Source organism: Crinia signifera, chromosome 1 (genome assembly GCF_055691185.1).
Source record: "Crinia signifera chromosome 1, ASM5569118v1, whole genome shotgun sequence".
In the NCBI taxonomy this organism is placed as follows: Eukaryota; Metazoa; Chordata; class Amphibia; order Anura; family Myobatrachidae; genus Crinia; species Crinia signifera.
In genome coordinates, this window is record NC_139217.1 from 193,380,746 (window position 1) to 193,402,072 (window position 21,327).

The 21,327-nt window shown below is 43.7% G+C and overlaps 1 protein-coding gene across 1 annotated transcript in view; it reads left to right on the forward strand.

Annotated features, from left to right (window-relative positions):
* Window positions 1-19,939, forward strand: part of HPGDS (hematopoietic prostaglandin D synthase) — a 64,809-nt gene extending 44,870 nt beyond the window's left edge. The window contains exons 3-6 of the mRNA XM_083179100.1: window positions 7,328-7,420; window positions 10,699-10,799; window positions 13,799-13,891; window positions 19,682-19,939. Of these exons, the coding sequence (XP_083035226.1) occupies window positions 7,328-7,420; window positions 10,699-10,799; window positions 13,799-13,891; window positions 19,682-19,846 (452 nt within the window). The 3' untranslated portion in view covers window positions 19,847-19,939. The remainder of the gene's footprint in view (window positions 1-7,327; window positions 7,421-10,698; window positions 10,800-13,798; window positions 13,892-19,681) is intronic.
* The last annotated feature ends 1,388 nt before the right edge of the window (window positions 19,940-21,327 follow it).

Genomic DNA, 21,327 nt, shown 5'->3' on the forward strand with positions numbered 1-21,327 from the left:
ATCCACCTGTTGTTAATAAGGGTTATCAAACATAGAATTAATCCGCACAGCCTATAAATGTTGTAGTTATCCAATCCCTCTATATTAATGAAATCAATCATTCTGAATTTGTTTGTATGGGAGGTGCACCCAGGAACATGTGTTTAAACCCGATGAAATAAGAAAAAGGATTCCAACAAGGGGCACTCTGGACTTCTATTATGTTATATATGTACAAATATTCACTGTATTCTCTCCACAAAGTGTCTCAAGAACATTATAAAATTTAGCTTTTATTGGCTAAAAGGTGAAATATTGAAATAATTATGGTGAAAATGTTATGGTGTGTATTAAAGGGAATTTCATGAAATGAGTTTGTCCGCTATGTGTTTAGTTGTTGTTATTGTTGTTATTAGATATAAAGGATTGAAATATGGGAAAATGGGAAAATGGGTGTCTCTTAACTTGAGTAGGATATTTATATGCCCTAAATCCAGGATACCCAGAATAACCACTCCTGTGTGTTCCTATAATTAGATATATTTATCTGGAGATGTTATTACAGTAGTAATGCTAGTATATTGTCTGTTCTATTCCAACATGTATCAATTACACTGGCACTGGGTATGGTAAAATAAATGATACTGATTAGCAACAATGCCTCATATTTTGACATTTTGTTGTAACAATTTTAGAACAGAATCCTATTCTGTAATGAATGTTGTCACATGAATTTTCCCCAATAGTATATACATTTGCGCATTAACTGTGTGCATATAATGAATTCTTCCTTGGATAATATTAACTGTCTCAGTTAATCCATTACTGCATATACTGCAATACTGCATCCAAAACAAGTGGGGATTTAGCATAACATGTGACAGTGCCAGTGTAGTTTATTTGATAAGTGGTAGAGCCTCACATAGGTATCTTAATTGTACAAATTATCATAGTTTTTAATATTCAATCTAGGCATGAGTGTTCTGTCCTAATTATTAATCATACACATGTGTCCTCAATTTACACTACACAATCTATGCCTAAATAAATCATGCTATGTATGTGGTCACACCTCAGCGTGCATTTACTGTTTATTACATAAGATCAAATTCATCAAGGTTTTATACATATTCCTTGTCGGGAGATGTTTTACATGCACTTTATTGTACCATTCTGACCAATTCACGAATTGGCCTGCATTAACACAAATTCCATCATTCTAAGCAGGTTAATGGAATAGTATTATTCTATTGTATATTGCTACTAATCCCATTAGGCACTGGTTGAGAGCAGGATGTGTAGCCCATTGATTAGGGGTTATAATCCCATTGTACAGCTTCTTTCCCACCTTAGGTCACTGGGGAAATATAGCATTAAATTACATGTGCAGACTATGTAATATTGTGATAATACTCTTAAGCTGGGTACACATATATACAATTGTCGGGCCGTTCTTTCGTTCTGGGTCGGACAGCCGTTCAATTGTATATGTGTGTACGCTGTCCCGTACGAGCGATAAACGGCAAAAAACTGTCTTGACCGTCCATACTCGGTCGGTCAACGGTTCTTTGCTGTTTAATTTTTATCCGACAGGACGGCCTCATATCGGTACAAAAGTGCAGTGTGTACGCACGTTCGACCAATATGCTGCCGTCCTTGCGACTATACTGCCAAAGCTGGAACGCCCATGTGGGCGTTCCAGCTTTGACAAAAAAAAAAAAAACCCGGCGTGGGGTCCCCCCCACAGCTGTAACCAGCACCAGGCTGAAAAAGCCGGGGCTGGTATTAAAAAATCAGGAAACCCGACAAATAGGGCTTCGCTGATTTTTTAAAACCATCCCCAGGCTCCAGGTCAGGGGCTGGTTCCCAAAATACGGGGGACAAAATGACTAGGGGTCCCCCGTATTTTAAAAACCAGCCCCAGGCCAAACCAGCCAGCAGGGTAATACCACAGCCGGGGGACACTTATTATATAAGGTCCCTCGGCCAAAACATTCAGCCCTCTGACCGGTCAGCCTGGCCAGGGGTCCTGGGGGAGTGGGGATCCCCCCAATAAAGCCCCCCCCCTCCAGGACTTACCTGACCAGGCTGAAGCCTGGTGCTGTCCTCGATGCCCCTGGGCGGTGGGCATTGAGCTGATTTCAGTGTAAAAAATAGATGAAAACCTATTGTCTTTTCCTGTGGAACTATGAGTCCCAGCAAGCCTCCCCCGCATGCTGGGACTTGGAGAACCACAAGTCCCAGCATGTGGGGCATTAAAGGGCCTGCTGGCACTTGTAGTTCCACAGACAAAAAAAAAATAGTTAAATAAATACACACTGACACATTAGAAAAATAAAACTTTAATACATACATTACACAAACACACTGATACTTACCTATCTTGATCCCGTAGGTAGGTCCCAGGGTCCGGGTCCGGGGCTCCAGGGCTGAAGAGTCCGGGGTCCAGGATCCGTAGTAATCCAAAGGGGTACCTGTGGAAGGAAATCCTACTCACCTGCTCCTGTGGCGACCACCCCGGCATCTGCTGTTGAAGTCCCGCTGCTCCCGGCTGCAGTGGTACCCGTTCCGCCTCCGCTGTATACTAGAGACACAGAGATCCTTCTTCCTCTGCGTCTCTGCTCAAAATGATTTCTGGCCAATCAGGAGCCGACTTTCTCGGCTCCTGATTGGCCAGAAATCATTCTGAGCAGAGACGCCGAGGAAGAAGGATCTCTGCGTCTCCAATATACAGCGGAGGCAGAGCGGGTACCAGCAGCTGGGAGCAGCGGGACTTCAACAGAAGATGCCGAGGTGGTCGCGACAGGAGCAGGTGAGTAGGATTTCCTTCCCCAGGTACCCCTTTGGATTACTACGGACCTCGGACTCTTCAGCCCTGGAGCCCCGGACCCTGGGACCTACCTACGGGATCAAGATAGGTAAGTATCAGTGTGTTTGTGTAATGTATGTATGTATTAAACTTTTATTTTTGTAATGTGTCAGTGTGTATTTATTTAACTATTTTTTTTGTCTGTGGAACTACAAGACCCAGCGGGCCCTTTAATGCCCCGCAGGCTGGGACTTGTGGTTCTCCAAGTCCCAGCTTGCAGGGTAGGCTTGCTGGGACTCATAGTTCCACAGTTTAAAACAATAGTTTATTCATCTATTTTTTACACTGAAATCAGCTCGATGCCCACCGCCCAGGGGCATCGAGGACAGCACCAGGCTTCAGTCTGGTCAGGTAAGTCCTGGAGGGGGGGGACCCCTTAATTGGGGGGGTCCCCACTCCCCCAGGACCCCTGGCCAGGCTGACCGGTCAGAGGGCTGAATGCTTTGGCCGGGGGGACTTGTATAAAAAGTCTCCCCCCGGCTGTGGCATTACCCTGCTGGCTGGTTTGGCCTGGGGCTGGTTCTTAAAATACGGGGGACCCCTAGTCATTTTGTCCCCTGTATTTTGGGAACCAGCCCTGGACCTGGGGCTGGTTTTAAAAAATCAGCGAAGCCCTAACTGATTGGTTTACTGATTTTTTTTAATACCAGCCCCGGCTCTTCAGCCTGGTGCTGGTTGCAGCCGTGGGGGGGACCCCACATAGTTTTTTTTATAATGAGTAAAAGGGTGACTAAAATGTAGACGCAGTAACCCGTCTACATAGAAGTTTAGTCACCCTGCCGGCTTACTAAAATTTAGGCGCAAACCCGTCTATATAGAACTTTAGTCAGCCGGCAGGGTGACTAAACTTCTATATAGACGGGTTACTGCGTCTACATTTTAGTCACCCTTTTACTCATTAAAAAAAAAAAACGTGGGATCCCCCCCCCCCCCCACAGCTGTAACCAGCACCAGGCTGAAGAGTCAGGCTGGTATTAAAAAATCAGGAAACCAACCAGATAGGGCTTCGCTGATTTTTTTAAACCGGCTCCAGGTCCGGGGCTGGTTCCCAAAATACAGGGGACAAAATGACTAGGGGTCCCCCGTATTTTAAAAACCAGCCCCAGGCCAAACCAGCCAGCAGGGTAATGCCACAGCCGGGGGGGGAGACTTTTTATACAAGTCCCCCCGGCCAAAGCATTCAGCCCTCTGACCGGTCAGCCTGGCCAGGGGTCCTGGGGAAGTGGGGACCCCCCCAATTAAGGGGTCCCCCCTCCAGGACTTACCTGACCAGGCTGAAGCCTGGTGCTGTCCTCGATGCCCCTGGGCGATTTCAGTGTAAAAAATAGGTGAATAAACTATTGTTTTAAACTGTGGAACTATGAGTCCCAGCAAGCCTACCCTGCAAGCTGGGACTTGGAGAACCACAAGTTCCAGCCTGCGGGGCATTAAAGGGCCCGCTGGGTCTTGTAGTTCCACAGTAAAAAAAATAGTTAAATAAATACACGCTGACACATTAGAAAAATAAAAGTTTAATACATACATACATACATTACACAAACACACTGATACTTACCTATCTTGATCCCGTAGGTAGGTCCCAGGGTCCAGGTCCGGGGCTCCAGGGCTGAAGAGTCCGGGGTCCTGGATCCGTAGTAATCCAAAGGGGCACCTGGGGAAGGAAATCCTACTCACCTGCTCCTGTGGCGACCACCTCAGCATCTTCTGTTGAAGTCCCACTGCTCCCGGCTGCAGTGGTACCCGCTCTGCCTCCGCTGTATACTAGAGACGCAGAGATCCTTCTTCCTCTGCGTCTCTGCTCAGAATGATTTCTGGCCAATCAGGAGCCGAGAAAGTCGGCTCCTGATTGGCCAGAAATCATTTTGAGCAGAGACGCAGAGGAAGAAGGATCTCTGTGTCTCTAGTATACAGCGGAGGCGGAGCGGGTACCACTGCAGCCGGGAGCAGCGGGACTTCAACAGCAGATGCCGGGGTGGTCGCCACAGGAGCAGGTGAGTAGGATTTCCTTCCACAGGTATCCCTTTGGATTACTACGGATCCTGGACCCCGGACTCTTCAAACCTGGAGCCCCGGACCCGGACCAGCCCCGGAACCAAGCCACCGGACCCAGGGACCTACCTACGGGATCAAGATAGGTAAGTATCAGTGTGTTTGTGTAATGTATGTATTAAACTTTTATTTTTCTAATTTGTCAGTGTGTATTTATTTAACTATTTTTTTTGTCTGTGGAACTACAAGTGCCAGCGGGCCCTTTAATGCCCCGCATGCTGGGACTTGTGGTTCTCCAAGTCCCAGCATGTGGGGGAGGCTTGCTGGGACTCATAGTTCCACAGGAAAAGACAATAGGTTTTCATCTATTTTTTACACTGAAATCAGCTCGATTCCCACCGCCCAGGGGCATCGAGGACAGCACCAGGCTTCAGCCTGGTCAGGTAAGCCCTGGAGGGGGGGACCCCTTTTTTGGGGGGTCCCCACTCCCCCAGGACCCCTGGCCAGGCTGACCGGCCAGAGGGCTGAATGCTTTGGCCGCAGGACCTTATATAATAAGTGTCCCCCGGCTGTGGCATTACCCTGCTGGCTGGTTTGGCCTAGGGCTGGTTCTTAAAATACGGGGGACCCCTAGTCATTTTGTCCCCCGTATTTTGGGAACCAGCCCCTGACCTGGAGCCTGGGGCTGGTTATAAAAAATCAGCGAAGCCCTATTTGTCGGGTTTCCTGATTTTTTAATACCAGCCCCGGCTCTTTCAGCCTGGTGCTGATTACGGCTGTGGGGGGGACCCCATGCCGTTTTTTTTTTTTAATAGGAGGGTGACTGCTATAATTATGCCCTAACCCAGCCCATTATGATAATTTTGGTCACATGTGACATGTCACTAGCCCAAATCGGGAGAGTGTGTACGGTGGTACAATCTTTTTCTTGCGACTGTTTGGACGGGAGTACATCAGACGTCGCAAGTAAATTGTACAGGTGTGTATGAGGTGTGTACGCGCGTGTCGGCTGTTGTTTGTGGACGGTCCGACGGGAGTACGGTCAGCCGAACGGTTGCAAAAAATAAGGATTGTATATATGTGTACCCAGCTTTAGGGCCACATTTAACAGTTTTATCAGAGCTCTAGCTATAAGTAAATCAGTAAAAGGGCCAAGCTCTACTTTTATGACCCTGCCTCCAATTTAAAGAGCAAAAGTGAAGTTCCTCACATTGGATCCATGCTCTATGGGGGGTTATTAAGATGTGACAGGAAATGCTGTTCATGCAGAAAATTGATCATCTGTATTTTGCTCAGAATGGGTCATGCGACAATGTATGCACTATGGCATCAGATCTTCAATGATTGTCAGTCTGATGTGATATGGGGATGGGATGAGGTGGAATGGCCTCCGTTTCCCTAAACGGACATATTGCCACTGTTTAGGTAGAAGAAATACGTATTCTGTGGTTACATGGACATTCTCTGGCCTCTGCAACAGGTGATTTCCAAGGAATCCGCATTGATCGCAACTCCAACTGCACCCAAATCAGGCCCTATATTGCAATGTACTATGTTCTATCTCATAATGGGAGCTGATATATGAATTCCTTGCTTTGATAAGCAGAAGGCCTGAGCAAACCTGGCCCTGGTAGGTCAATACCAAATGGCTTAGAAAGTCCAAGAACCAAGACTTATTAGCAACTTGTATGAACCTTCTTACGTAGTTCACACAATTATATGAATAATAAGCTGCGCCCTATACACTGGCTTCTTACCACATACACAGTTATTGTTTTATTAGAAAAAAAAGGAAAATATATATTCTGCTAGAGAATATGTAGGGCGCCTCAAGTGTGAGTTGTTTCCTCCAAAGCAGCTGCTGGGTTATAGGGATAGTCAGTCCATATTTAAGATTTTTATCCACCCTGCGAGTGAGATACCCCTTCTATTTATAAGTTCTTAAGTGTATTTGATATATGTATGTGTGTTAATGTCAATGTATTGCTAATATTTACTATACATATAAAGTCTATATCTCTTTATTAATTGAGTCCTCTATTCATTGTAGTTTCAGCGCTGCTTCTTTGTGTATTGTTTCATTAGAGATTAGAAGAAATAGCAGTTACAGAAGGCAACTGTTAAATATCTGTATCTGGTGCACATCAATTGTCCATGATTTTGATGATTTGTGACATTGCCAAGGTGTCCTAAAGATAATGCTGTTTGTCATAGACACTGCCTACAGACCAAGTTTTTGTATATACAGTAGTACAGGTTAGAACAAATGTGCCAGACTCTCACTATATCAGAATTACAGTCTTAAGCATAGTAGACATTCCCAAATCTCCAGTTTCAATACAATAATCTTCACAACAGAGGACTCCTATAACAGTACTGGATCTCTGAATGACACAACTCCCTTTTCATGTAGTCAACCAAGCAATCGCTACCTGTACATTAATGATGGTAACTAATACCACTTTACATCTGTTTTCCTTTCCTCCACAGCTTACCCTTTCGGAAAACTCCCAGTTTTAGAAATTGATGGGACCGTTTATTATCAGAGCCTTGCTATAGGCAGATACCTGGCCAAAAAAGCAGGTAATGTAAGATAAGTACATAATTCTAATTCTAGGATACTTCTAATCCTATTTAGGGGAAGGGCTTAGCAAGAGGGGTGTGGATCAAAGGTTTGATAATGTCTTATGGCCAGATGTACTAAGCTTGAAAAGTGATAGAATTGAGAGTGTTGAACAGCCATCCAATCAGCTCCTACCTGTCATGTCACGGGATGTGTTTAAGAAATGTCAGATAGGAGCGGATTGGTGGGAGGCTTATCACTCTTCATTTTATCACTTTTCAGAACTTGGTACATCTCACCCTTAGTCAACAGGTCGACATGGACTGTCTATTTTACTGTTGACCTATGATCTGGATATATGCAAGAGTGGCCCAAAACATTAACCTTTTGCTCCCAGGATTGTGGTTATTGCCATATATGTAGCTGTACATACAGTATTGACATCTTTTCAAAAGCATTCAACTTAATAAATGACCTGTTTTATTACTTTACATTCAGCTGCTGCTTAAAATGTAACCTTAAAAGAATGAAGGACAGAAGCAGTTATTGAGTCACAAGTAGCACAGTGTAAGGAAATGGAAAGGTGACAAGAGTACCACAGAGATTTCTCTAACCTCTTATGCAGTAAAATAAACTGATGGGAAATGTCCTGCTAATGGAGAATGAAGGACCTATAAGAGTTGACATACTTGTCACTTCGGAATGTGATGAATTATTTAGTTAGATGAGACAGAGGTCACAATGATACAAATTACTTGGCTGTTTGGATGATTACAGGCACAGAAAAAACAATATACTGTACAGTATGACAAAGGAAAAAGATTTGTTACAGTAATTGGTGAAGGACCAGACTCAGAGAATTTGCTAATGCATTTACAGCTGCAACTTGGTAAACCTTACCTGTCTGACCATATGCTACATCTGCTGATATCTGGGACTGTGTTTAGGTGCCTATCGGTGGCCTGAAAAGCCCCAGGGGGAAATTTACGGTACTTGTGTATTATCACGGCGCCCAATTTCATATAAATCTCATCCGATATCTCATACGATTTGCGGCCGTCTCGAGCCGTGATGCAATTTTGCGCCCGATTTGCCGTGATTTTCTGCCTATCCAAGTCAGCCCGAAGCGTGGCGAGCGGACACTATACGCATCCTCCCGACCTGTTCATACCCCCACTATTTACGTCGGCGTGGAGTTGACTTTATAAAACGTGGCGGGCGGGCGGACGCAGAAAACGATCCCGAAGCGTGGCGAGGGGACGCAGAATAAATGTCAAGTAATCAGTGTCCCCTCGCTGTGCTCACCACGATTCGGGATCGTTTTCCGAGTCCCCTCGCGGGGCTCGCTGCGCTCGCCACTCTTTATAAAATCAACTCAACGCCGACGTGGATAGTGAGGGTATCAACAGGTCGGGAGGATGCGTACCGCGTCTGCTCGCCACGCTTCAGGCTGACTTGGATAGTGGGGGTGTGCAAGAATGGAATAGCACGCAAATTGGCCGCTAAATCGCATTCAATTTTTGCATGCAATAATACACAAGTACCAAATTTACTAAGATGGGAGTTCTATTTCACATGGGATGTTGCTATGGGCAACCAATCAGAATCAATTTAACACCTTCTAGAAGATAATATATGGGATGTTAGGGGGGGCAACCATTTTCTATCTGAAATAGAAATCCCATCTTAGTAAATTTCCCAGTCAGATTCTGTGCATAAAGACCAAGCATCTGTCGCAGATCATTCTAATATCAGTTGTGTTGTGTAGCTATATGGATGTGAAGCATGGCTGCAGGAAGTAAGATGCTGATGTCCTTTCTACTGCATATGGGATTGGTGATGCAAGCTTAGACCCACCCCAAAATGGTTGTGACATACCTGCATTTTTGCTTCCACTTCCAGTTACTTTCCATAAACTGATCTTGCGGTCAATAACTTTGCAAAACATTGTCTCTGCGACTGTTGTCCTAATGCATGGGCAGTTGGCCAAGAATCACTGAACACTGGAAACAAATTGGTTTTGTGTTGATCTCTGAATCAAGCCCAAAGTTTGCTACTTTTTTTGGATTGTCAGAACTATGGGGTTATTCAGCTCTGCTCTGCGAATTTCCAAAGCCCTGCAGTCAGATAGCCACCACCCCACCAGAGTGAAAAACTGCCCTGTGCAAGTCTGCGAATGGCTTGCCAGAATTTTGGAAAAATCATTCGATGTTGAGCAACTCGCTCAACATCAAATGATTTTTCCATTCCATGTGCAGTCTGTGTATATCCCTGATCCTTCCACAACTCTGAAATAGAAACCAGCTGATTGAGGCTGGTACTGATGCCTCATTTCCTCCCGAAAAATGCCTGGGCACACCCATGTAATGCCTGGTTACCCACCCCACAACTGGCAACTTCCTATGAAACAGCGTCCGGCTTGCTATGAAAAAAAAATGCAGAATTTTGCTGCTGTTTGGTGTCAAGCATGTGTATGGTTATGTGTACGGTTATGTGTACGGTTATCCGTACGAATGCACAATCATTCGATGATCGATCTCTGTGCAAATTCCCACAACAGTGATCAAATTTGAATAACCCCCTGGTGTTCTTAGGCAATGCAATACAATTATCAGGTTACATTAAACCAGGTTCAAGAGCTTCCATGTTATCTGGCCAATAGCTACCGTATGCTCAATTTATTATATACTTTTGTCATGTAACGCTCCTAGTAACAATTACGTACAGTGTATTCTTACTTAGACCTTACAACTCCTAATTGTCAGATTTCAAACATAGCTGATTGGCTGGTGCATTATCACCTTCTACTTTATCTCTTCACCATGCTTAATGGCCCCTCTGTTTGAAAAATGACAGGAGCTTGTTGGCTTAGTAAATAGACTCCTTGGCTTTCAGAGTTTAAAACTTCAGATACTGTTATACCCCTTTTACACTAAGGCAAAAACCTGGGTTTTTGCCTCATGGACCCAGGTGAAAAAAAAAAAACCCAGGTCCATTTTCCTGGGTCCTGACCAGGTCCATTTTCCCAGGTCTTGACCAGGGTGGAAAACAGGGAGGACCCAGGTAACGGGGCAGTGTAAAGGGGACCTGTTCACTGCAGTGGAAAAGCGGCATTGGGAGATGCTCATATCTCCCGGTGCCGGCCCTGGACCTGCCCCCGGTGATGTCAACCCTAGTGACCGTGGTAGTGCTGCCATTTTTGTCTTTCTTTCTTCTTTTATTCAGCAGGTCTGGACTATGCTACAGAAATAAGTCTGACCAGTCGTCAATATTATTATATATATTTTCTATTCCCTAGGTCTGGCAGGAAAGACTGAATTGGATGGCCTTCGCGTTGATGCCATAATAGACACCCTAGATGACTTTGTGTCAGTTTTTCCATGGACTGGGGACAAAAATGTACAGTATAGTATTTCTACTGTCACTTTTCTGATAAGGCGTTATTTATTTGTAGGAATATGAAAACCCTAATTATGTTTAGTACTGTATGTATTTAATTATAGTTTCTTATATAGCGCAGCAGATTCCGTTGCACTTTACAATTGTTGAAAATGATATTATTACTTTTTCTTTTATCACGTTATTATATACAATGTAATACAATAAATAAAAACAAATGCTTTGATGCATTGAACAATAAAGCTATTCTAAAGAGAATTTCCTCCTATGTTCTAGTATGAGATATCACAAGCCAATGCAATGTGAATGAAATATATTTCATTTAATTTGCATTGAGATGACCAGGCAGTACTTATAATAATCTATACTTTCATTGACTCTTTATGTGTCATGGTTGGACATGGTAGCTGATGCTGTACACAACAATTAACTGAAAATAAGGAGTTGTAATTATTAAAATTAGTAGGTGTGGCTACATTTGTTTTAGAATAATAATTCTAATTTTTAGAATTTTATGTATTTAAGAACTTACTGGCAGTTTGATCATTTTAGCTTTTGTTATATTTAAAATACAATTCAATTACATTTTGTTTCCGTACTATAGAAGGTGTCACAAAGGAAACTTAATTAAAAGATAAGCACAATTGTTGATAGAAAAAAATATTTAGCAATTAAAGTGGATCTTTCATCTACCAATAGAGAAGTCACCACATAATTAATATTGGTGAAACCTGATGTAAATCATGTACTGTTTCTAATAAACTGATAAGCAGCTTTAAAAATAATCCAGGATACATTCTATAAAAGTCTTCTTCCACTACTGTATGTGACCTGTTTAAAGACCTCTTCATAGGGCATGGCACATTAACACCATTGAAATAGAGTTTTGAGTTGAATTCAGTCATACAGATAGGGTCTGAATGGTTCACCAATTAGCTTCAGGGTATGCAGATGAGCTGGCCCCCAATGCATCACTAATATCTCCATTGTTTCAGTTGCAGAGGCAGGACGTCAAATCTGAGTTGCTAGAGAGGAACATTAGATGAGTAGCAGAGTTCATGGTAGATTTAATAGGGAAAAAGCCAAGCAAGAACCTAATTCTATAGAGATATATTGAATGTGGTGGGCAAAGAAAAGGGAGGAGTCAAAGATAACACCCAGGAAGTGGACTTGATGGACTGCAGCAAGGAAACTATTATATACAGAAAGACAAAGTAGTTAAAATTAGGAGGACCGGGAAGGAAGAAACAATGGGTTTATTTTTATATAACTGAGACATCCAAGAGCTGATGGCAGAGGAAAGAAGACATGCGAGTAATTCCTGGGGAGAAATTTCACAGGTATACATAAGAGAAGAACAGTTACTGAGTACTGAACCAACAGAAGAAATGCTCATGTACTCTTCATAGAATGAAGAGTTTGAAGGAGAAGGGAGTTAATGACAAATGACCATTGGCTTTGGAAGTAAGAAGTACAATGGTGTGTTTGGTGAGGGCAGTTTCTTTGGCATATGGGACATTAACCAGATTGTAGAGGTTCAAGTTGGGAGTAAAGGAGTGCAGTGAGTTGGAGATATGAAATACTTTTTAGGAGCTTTGAGGAACAGGAGAGGAAAGAAATGTCAGTAGTTTAAGAGGTACTTGTGTAGTTTCACGGCACCAGCATGGCGCCGTGCTACTTCCGGGTGTACGCTCGCCACGAAATATGTCCAAAAAAGTAACTTAACTCCATGCCAACATGGATAGTTCATACCTCCACTATCCATGTTGGCATGGAGTTGATTTTAAATAGCGTGGCGAGCGTAGTGAGCCACCGAGCCCGCAGCGTGGGCGAGCGAAGCGAGCCCCGCTAGGGGACTCAGACGCACGGTGCCATGCTGGCGCCGTGAAACTACACAAGTACCGTTTAAGAAAGTGAGGGTTTTTTAAGCTTGTGTTCAACAAGGACAGGCTTAATGGATGAGAGGAGGATGCCAAAACAGAATCACAGGTTGTTGAGATGGGAAAAATAATTCCCCAGCAGACTGTGAAGTAAATGAGATTCTCATCCTACATAGTAATAGCAATTCAGAGATCACAACACCATTTCAGTTATGAGGTTTTTTTAACTTAAGAGTGTTTGTTTATTTAAGCCTTGAGTTCCGCACCTCCATTTTCTGGAATTTCTTATGTGAGGGCATGAAGATATATTCAGGGTACTTATATGTTAGTTGGGCGCCCACTATAGTTAGTACGCTCATACCCCCATTATCCATGCAGGCATGGAGTTGATTTTATATAGTGTGGCGAGCGCAGCGAGCCACCGAGCCCGAAGCATCGCGAGCAGACGCGGAAAACTAACCAAATAGCTTAGTGAGCGCCCAACTAACATATAAGTACCATATTCAGTTAGTAGGTGTGCTAGACCCATAGCTAATGTTCTAACACAGGTTTGGTTTTAAAAATGTTTAAAGATACTTCATGCCGGATGAGCAGTAACCAGCAGGTTGTGGGTTCTCCCAAATCTGGGAGATAAAAGGGGAGAGAGTGGTTTTGTAGCTGTGCTGCAGTAGGGAGCCTCGAGTTCATGTAAGGATGGCTAATCACAGTTTGGTTGTGTGTGGAGAGCTGCCTCAGGCTGCCCTAAACTCGTAGAGCTCATGCTTCAGTAAGATTTCTTTCCTAAAGACACGGGTGGTTAATATTTTCCGGATTACCCTGCTTCTGTAACCCGGCCAGCAGGAGCAGACTGGCGGGAGGTTCCATGGCAATCGAGGGGCTATGACTGGCTGAGGATTAGATTCCAGCTTGGCTGGCACTGGCATACTGCTCTGACATGATCACATAGATGCGACCATGGCAGAGAAAGCCCAGCTTGACATTTCCGCATCTTATGCAACCACACCAGGCAAGTGGTTAAAAACTGCCAAAATGCTTTCTGATTATAAGAGTGTATGTAGCATAAGTTTATTTCTACAAACTCCATTTTACTAAACTTAGCTTCTTTCTTTTTTTCATTAGGCAGTAAAGGAGTACATGGAGAAATCAGCCAAGCCTGTCCTGTCCGGCTTAGAGAAAGAACTGGGAGATAATAAGTGGTTTACTGGTGACTATGTAAGTATACTGTAATAGAAGATATTTTTAAAATCTTATTAGAGATTTTTTTAACTCAAAACTATATATTGTGTTTTGAGTGGCAATATCACAGAATATTTTGGTAAATCTTGTAAGAAAAAAGGTGTTACCCCTTTAAAAAAAGTAATTAAAAGTGCTCAAGTACAGTATAAGTATTTTTTTTTTGTAAACAAATTTTATTCGGTTTTCAAATTAAACCAAAAGAAAGAATCGAAACATAAAATTATCTGAAAAAATTGTATGAATAATAAAAACGCATAAGAAGCAGTAATATGGGTCGAAAACAAAAATCAACTAAGTGGAAAAAAAAAGACAATAAAAAAAAGTTTTTTTTCGGATAAAGATGGGAACACAATAATATAATTTGTCAGATAAAGAGAATGTAAATATTGAGATATATGGTTTATGCTTTTATATAGAAGCGGGTAAGGGTAGATAGAGTGGAAGGAAGGGGTATTGAAATTGAATTAGTAGGGAGCATAAAAAACTTGTGGTAGAATTATAGGTAGACAATAATAATTATAAAACATAAGCCACATTACTGGAGGGGAACAGATAGAATTCATTATGCTGGAGTAGAAACAGTACATAATAGGTAACACTTTGTATTTACAAATGGCTTTAGGATGACAGACAATGTATCAGGAGGAAGGGTGGTAAAGTAACATTCCCATTTATGAAAACATTTGGATACCCCTGACTTTATATCAGAATGTAATGAGGTGCGTCTGTCTGTTCATTTAAAGAAGGGGAAGTATAGGATGTTTCCAGTGAAGTAAAATAACTTTTTTAGCTTTTAGAATCTATAGGGCATAATATTTAATAGCCATTACTGTGTGTTATATATGGAATAGGCATTATGGTGTTTGGGATAACTTGTAATGCGCACTATCCCTCTTGTCTCAATTTAAAGAAAAAAATTGTTGAGCCATGGCATAATGTGTAATGAGCATTTCGGTGTGTGGCATAATGTGTAATGGGCAGGGCCGGCTCTACCACTAGGCAGCTTTAGGCAGCTGCCTAGGGCGCCAGGATCTGGGGGGGGGCGCCACCAAGTCTGCAAATCAAAAAATCAAGGATGTCTATGAGGATCCTTGATGTACTTAATGCAGGTGGAACTTTAAAGACCTCACTTCCATACTTACCTTGGATGATACTTTCTACATTGATACCCCCTCCTCCTTGTACTCTGTTGTGGGTGGCAAAGGGGAGGGTGCAGAGTACCTCCAGGAAAAGCAAGGGACTTGGGTGGGGGGGGGTTCATGGGGGTTGGATGACCACATTTTCTGTGGGGGGGGGGTCATGGGGGTTGGATGACCACATTTTCTGTGGGGGGGGGGATGGGGTTTGGGGGGGGGAAGTAGGTTGAAGTCTTGCCTAGGGTGCTGAGAAGCCTTGCCCTGGTAATGGGCATTATGGCATGTAGGGTTGGTGTGTGAAATGTAATAGTCATTACGGTTTAAGTTTTTGTCACAACATGGATCCCTCCCAGGATGCCCCATGGCAGCCTAGGTGTCTGCACAGGTAAGAAACCCTGAAGTCCAGGCAGCGTCAGGGATCGCAAAGAGCAGCTCTTTTCGGGAAAGCTGCCCTTTATGTTGCTCATTGTATATATGTCAGTACATTTGTGATGAGCATTGTGACAATGGGCATCGCTGCTTGGTACATTCCATTCTCTATCACTCAAGGGCCACTTGCTTGTGTTTGCCCCCCAAGCTAAAAGTTGCCAGCCAGGCCCTGCCTCCAACTGTCAGGAGGCCCAGTTGCATCACTGGGAAGTGCAGGGGGTGTGGCCCACACACGGTTGTCACCCTTTAGCAGGGTAAAGCCAAACAGAGCTGCACTCACACCCATGCTGTGGTATGCACATCCCCACTGGCAATTCGCAACATACTGTAGGAGGAGAAGCACTGGGTCACTACACCGGCTGACACAACCCTAGTGATGCCTCTGAGGAGGCCCAGAAGGCTGAGGGGCTTCTGAATTTTGGCATATCTACCTCCACTCATATCATAGTGATTTACCACTGTCACTGCTGTTGTACCATATATGATGAAAAAAAAAGGCGAGCAGAAGCAGGAAAATCGTTATTTGGGCTACAGTATTTTACAATTTTATCCCTCTCCAAACTTTGATAGAGATACATTAGCTGGTACCTTATCTCACTTAGTTTTATCCCTGTCGGAGCTTTGATTTAAAACAAACAAAAAACCTTTTCGGAGTTCTACAGTATTTCTCATTTGCAGCAAACATTTGAAAATAAAGATACAGTAAACCTAGGTTTCAACATCAGATTTAATCATCATGGTCATGTGGCATCAGGGATTTTTCTTTATCAAATGGAAATGTACTGTACAGGCAAACACATGACTAAATTGTAACAAAGGAAATAGTTCTCATTTGGGAGTAACAAAGAATGCCTATTCTTTACTGAAAGTATCTCTATACTTGTGCAAGTCTCCCACATAACATTCCAAGAGATATTTATTGAACTTTTTCAAAGAACCTTAATGAGAAACATTTTCCGTACAGAATAAGATAGTTACTAAAAACACATCTGACTAAGCACAACTGATATCGATCGCTATTGAGTGCAGTTTAATGCATTTAGTAACAGCTCTACATATTGCATTTGCTTGTGTGTCATTGTGAAAAAAAACAAGCTGCATATGTTTAAATGGAATATATCCCAGTGGAGAGATTAAGTATACTTAGCGTCTTCGTTCCACCTCCCATAACTCTAACCTTCCCTTCCCACAACCTAACTCTAACCTCGTTGCCTGCACCCTAATCCTCCTTTTTAGGTGTTTATTTACTAAGATGGGAGTTTTATTGAAGATAGGATGTTGCTACTGAAAAACAATTAGATCATATCTACTATCTTCTAGAAGGTGCTAAATAAAGAAGTAAATTCTGATTGGTTGCTGTGGGCAACATCCCATCTTCAGTAGAACTGCCAACTTAGTAAATAAACCCTTTGAGTCCTTCCATCCGATTTGGCACTTGACATTTTTGGCAATTTATTGCATGTAAAAGGGCTCCCAGGGAGCTGCCGGGGGTGTACTAGTGAAATTGGGTGTGATACATCGTAGGTGCTGAAAAGCACCTGCCATGTGCATTGACTGCTGCACATCTGTTTTATCCTTCATGCAGCACATCTGACCTGATGCACATTGGATTGGATTGGATCGGATGGGATGTCAGAAGCATGCAATTTGGCCACTTTTCACCAGATTTCTCGGCCTGGGCCGTCGGAATTGGGTGAAAATAGGCCACATGACATTTTTGTGTGGGGGCCTTAAGGCAAATATGTTACATTATGCACAGGTCACCCACATAGGGGCATAGCATGAGGGACGAGCCCTTATAATGACCCCGCACACAATAAACACATCCCCCCTCAGACAGGACACAATGCTGCTGCTGAGGTGCCACCCTCCATCCAATCCCCCTGCCTCCTCCTACCTCTGTGCTGACCCTCCCCATCTCCATCATCAAGTTGAGCCTACAGAGCTCCGGAGTCGAGGCACCACCGGGTGACATCATCACTTTGCTGTGCTGAGCCGGGAGTTTCCTCCGGCTCCGTTGACCTCTGTGGGACAACCGTTGCCTACCTGCAGTGCACGCAGGAGGCAGCTGAAGCGCTGCATACATAGTGGGACGGAGCTTCCGGCGTGTGACCAACTGAGTTACATACTGAGGTATCCACCTTGGAGTGTGACACACAGGGGCTTGGGGCGCCAGCCCGCTGTAGCACTTCAAAGTGAAAGTAACTGTGAGTTGTTCCAGCCAGCACACACTGCTGAGCATAACAACTCAGCACCATTACACTGATTCAGATACCTCTGCTTTGTTATTATATACCCACTGTTTTCATAATAAATTACTTCCACTTATATACATTCTGACTCAGTGGTGTAAGTTCGTCCCAGTTGCCCGGATGCATGATGCATACAACGTTATTCAAAATATATACAGTCTATTAGGAAATATATATTCTATACTGTATGTATATACAGAAAGAGAGGGATAACACATATTTCAGAAGCAATTTTGATGGCTTTCAATTAATGGATTTAAACTGGCAGTGGTGGAGAGGTGCCCCCTTGAGAGCAGGAGCCCGGCGGCAGATCCATTGCCTCCCAGAGTTCTGCCTCTGTTCTGACTTCTATCATTATATCATCAGTTTACTACATAGGGCCAAGGGGATTTACAGAGAGGTTGAGCGCTGTGCACTACTACTATATCACACCCAGATAGAGTGTTTGGACCACTCAACAAGCCCAGCAGCATCATCACTTAGATAGATAGGGTATTGCACTTAATCTTCTCCTAACTAAGCGCCCAAGCTCATGCATCCTACAGGTACCAGGCTATGGCATGTGGGGGAGAGTGCAACTAGCGCTGTCTACAGAGTGGAAGTGGACAGTCCCAAGTCACTTCTCTAGAAAATGTCTCCGGTGCCGGCCCAGGGCTGCCTACACTGATCCCAGGGCCCCCACTGCCTGCTCCCGGACTGGGGGTGACCTGGGTGTGCATGTCAGCATAGAGGCCTGCCGGTGCCATGGAAGTGGGTGACACATGGGGGGGGGTGCTCCTAGGGTGCTGCTGCCTGTCACCCTCCTGCATGCAGCCTAGAAAGCAGTTGGTGAAAGTTGTAGGATGTGTCCCGCTGGGCCGCAGAGCAGGGTATAGGCCATAGGCACTAATACATGTTGCATATAGTGCCTTCCGCCACTCCCCTACCACAGTATTCACACACACAGACCTTTACAAGCCGCCGCACCCGCCCCTCCAGCACCCAGGGCCGGTGCTAGTGATTACAATGCCCCAGACGGGGAGGGTGATGCGTCCACCGCCGGGTCACTCCAGGGGGGGGGGGGGGGGGGGCTCTCCCAGGCGGCGATTGACAGCGGGGGCTCAGGAAGCGCTGCTCTGCTATGATAGTGCCAGGGGAGAAGCTTGTGCTGATAGTGAGACAGTGTTCAGTGTCCCCATGCACTGTGTGTCCGATGGCACCATCATAGCAGAGCAGCGCTTCCTGAGCCCCCGCTGTCAATCTCCGCCCAGGAGAGTTCCTGCACAGCGCCGCTGGGGATTTCTGGTCAGCACCACTGCTCACCCGAGAAGCCCCTTACGATGGTGTGAAGAGCCTAGTACAGTATATAGTAACATTGTTCTCAAATGTGCCCCCTTAGATTAATATCATTCAAATTTGTTATTTTGATTTATTTTATTGTTAAAAAAGGGAACAATCTATACAGATCAATCATACCTTCTGACTGACATGTAGTAAAAAATGAATCACTTATTTTCTGCTATACAGTACTCTAATTTTGTTTTAAATAACATTTTGCTGAGTGCACTATTTGTACTTTAACTGTCATGTTTTATTTATGACCAAATTAACTACAATTGGCCAGATGTACTAAGCTTTTTATGGTGATTGAGTGGCTAGAAATAAACTCCCAACCAGCTCTTAACTGTATTTAAAAAATTGACAATTTAGAGCCATTGGGTTGTATTTTCTCTCCAAGGCTTAGAACATATGTCCCTATTAAGAGCGTTATCTCTTAGAAGGGGCACCTATGATATCCCCAATTCCCCAACGGCGTGGGTGTCACTCTTGACTCCTCCCTCTCCATTTTTATTGTCTGATGGGGTCCCAGAACAAAATAGTTTGAGGACCATTGCAATAGTATATAAGTTGTCTGTTTAAAAATGCAAACTCTTAAGTTAAAGCCGAGCATTTTTTTTTTTACATTTCAGGTCACATGGGCTGACTTTTACTGGGAAACCTGCAGTGACGGCATTGAACACTACCAGCCTGGCTTTGCAAAAGATTACCCAAAACTGATGGCTCTTAAGAAGAGAGTTCAAGAAGTCCCACAGGTTGCAGCATGGATAAAGAGAAGACCACCCACAATTTACTAACATTCAGTAGTATTTAATCTACTGTATGTGGTACATATCTAACAGCAAAAAGTTACATTTCTCCTGCTGTTAATAAAATCTAATCAGTTTAAACTTCTTGTTCTAAACTAATTATATGTAAGTTACTATAGTATCTCTATATTGCAAACCTTTCTATAAGGAGGTGTTACATTTCTTCCAGAAGATTGCATATATTGAACATTATACCAGAACAGGCCATTTAAGTGGGAAAGTTTTTGCAATATAATCATCCAGTTTTTATTTGGCTTGCAGTCACATGCAACACCATTCTTCACTATATTTGTAAATTTTCTTTATTAACACTGGAAAAAAATGTTGCAGCATTTTTCAGAACAGTTTTGAAAGCAGGATGGAAACCTGATCATTGGATGATACACCTTAGTCAATACCTGACGTTAATAGCCAAAAGGAAAATAAATACCCGGCTGCTATATGAACCAAAGTGTTGGCCAAAATGTGCTCAGTTCTCTGAAATGTCTAAAGCCACCTACACAGTACCCGATCCCATCAATAAGATGTATTTTAATGGAAAATCCACACACAAAGATGCTCAATGCTACCGAATCACACCATAGACAGCCCTTCTAGTTGTAAAATGCTAACGCGTAAGGAGGCTAGATTTCTGTGGAAATATCTGTAATAGGTAGACCCAGCTGAAATCCTTGCCTATCTAATGGTGGGTCCGAAAGCTGCAATCTCTGCATCAGCAAAGCACCGGACCTGGCAGAGAGTGCAATCTCCGATATGCTGCTTCTCCTGCCCATTGCTGAGCAAGCCCCTCACCTGCACATCCCTATTTATATTCTACAACCCTGGTCCCCTCTGATGCTACCATACCAGGCTGCACTTTCCCTGACATGGGCGCATCTGATTGGTGGTTGCTGGAAGATATTCATAAAGCAGCTGCCAATCTTAGGAGGAACTCCCAGTCCCCTTGAATATTGGCATTGTCCTCCCGATGTGTGCTGATCACTGCTAGCCACAGTGATGAGACAACCCTCAACCCCCCTCCCTCCCCCTCTTCAGCTCTGCAGTCAGTGCAGCAATGGCTCTGTTTAGAGCAGGGGTGGCCAAACCAGGCCATAAGATCTACCTTGTTTACCAGACCGCCTTGCATCTGTAAAATGTGTCAGTTAGGAATGAATGCAGAACATCTTTAAAATATGACTTAGTAGTGGCTACTGCTGTGCACCAGCTAGGTGGTGTGGAAAATATGGTACTTGTTTCCTAGCATGGCGCCCATGGGGTCCCATCGCATACCTTAACTTAAGGTATGCGATGGGACCCGACCGACACGATTTCGGCTTTTTTTGAGGTTTCCCAACAAATGTAAAATCGGGTCCATCGCATGCCATTATAATGGCATGCGATGCGACCGACCCAATTTTACATTATAAGCATTGTATGTAATGTTAAATTCCTATGTAAAATCGGGTCTCAGGGACCATTTCACATTGGTT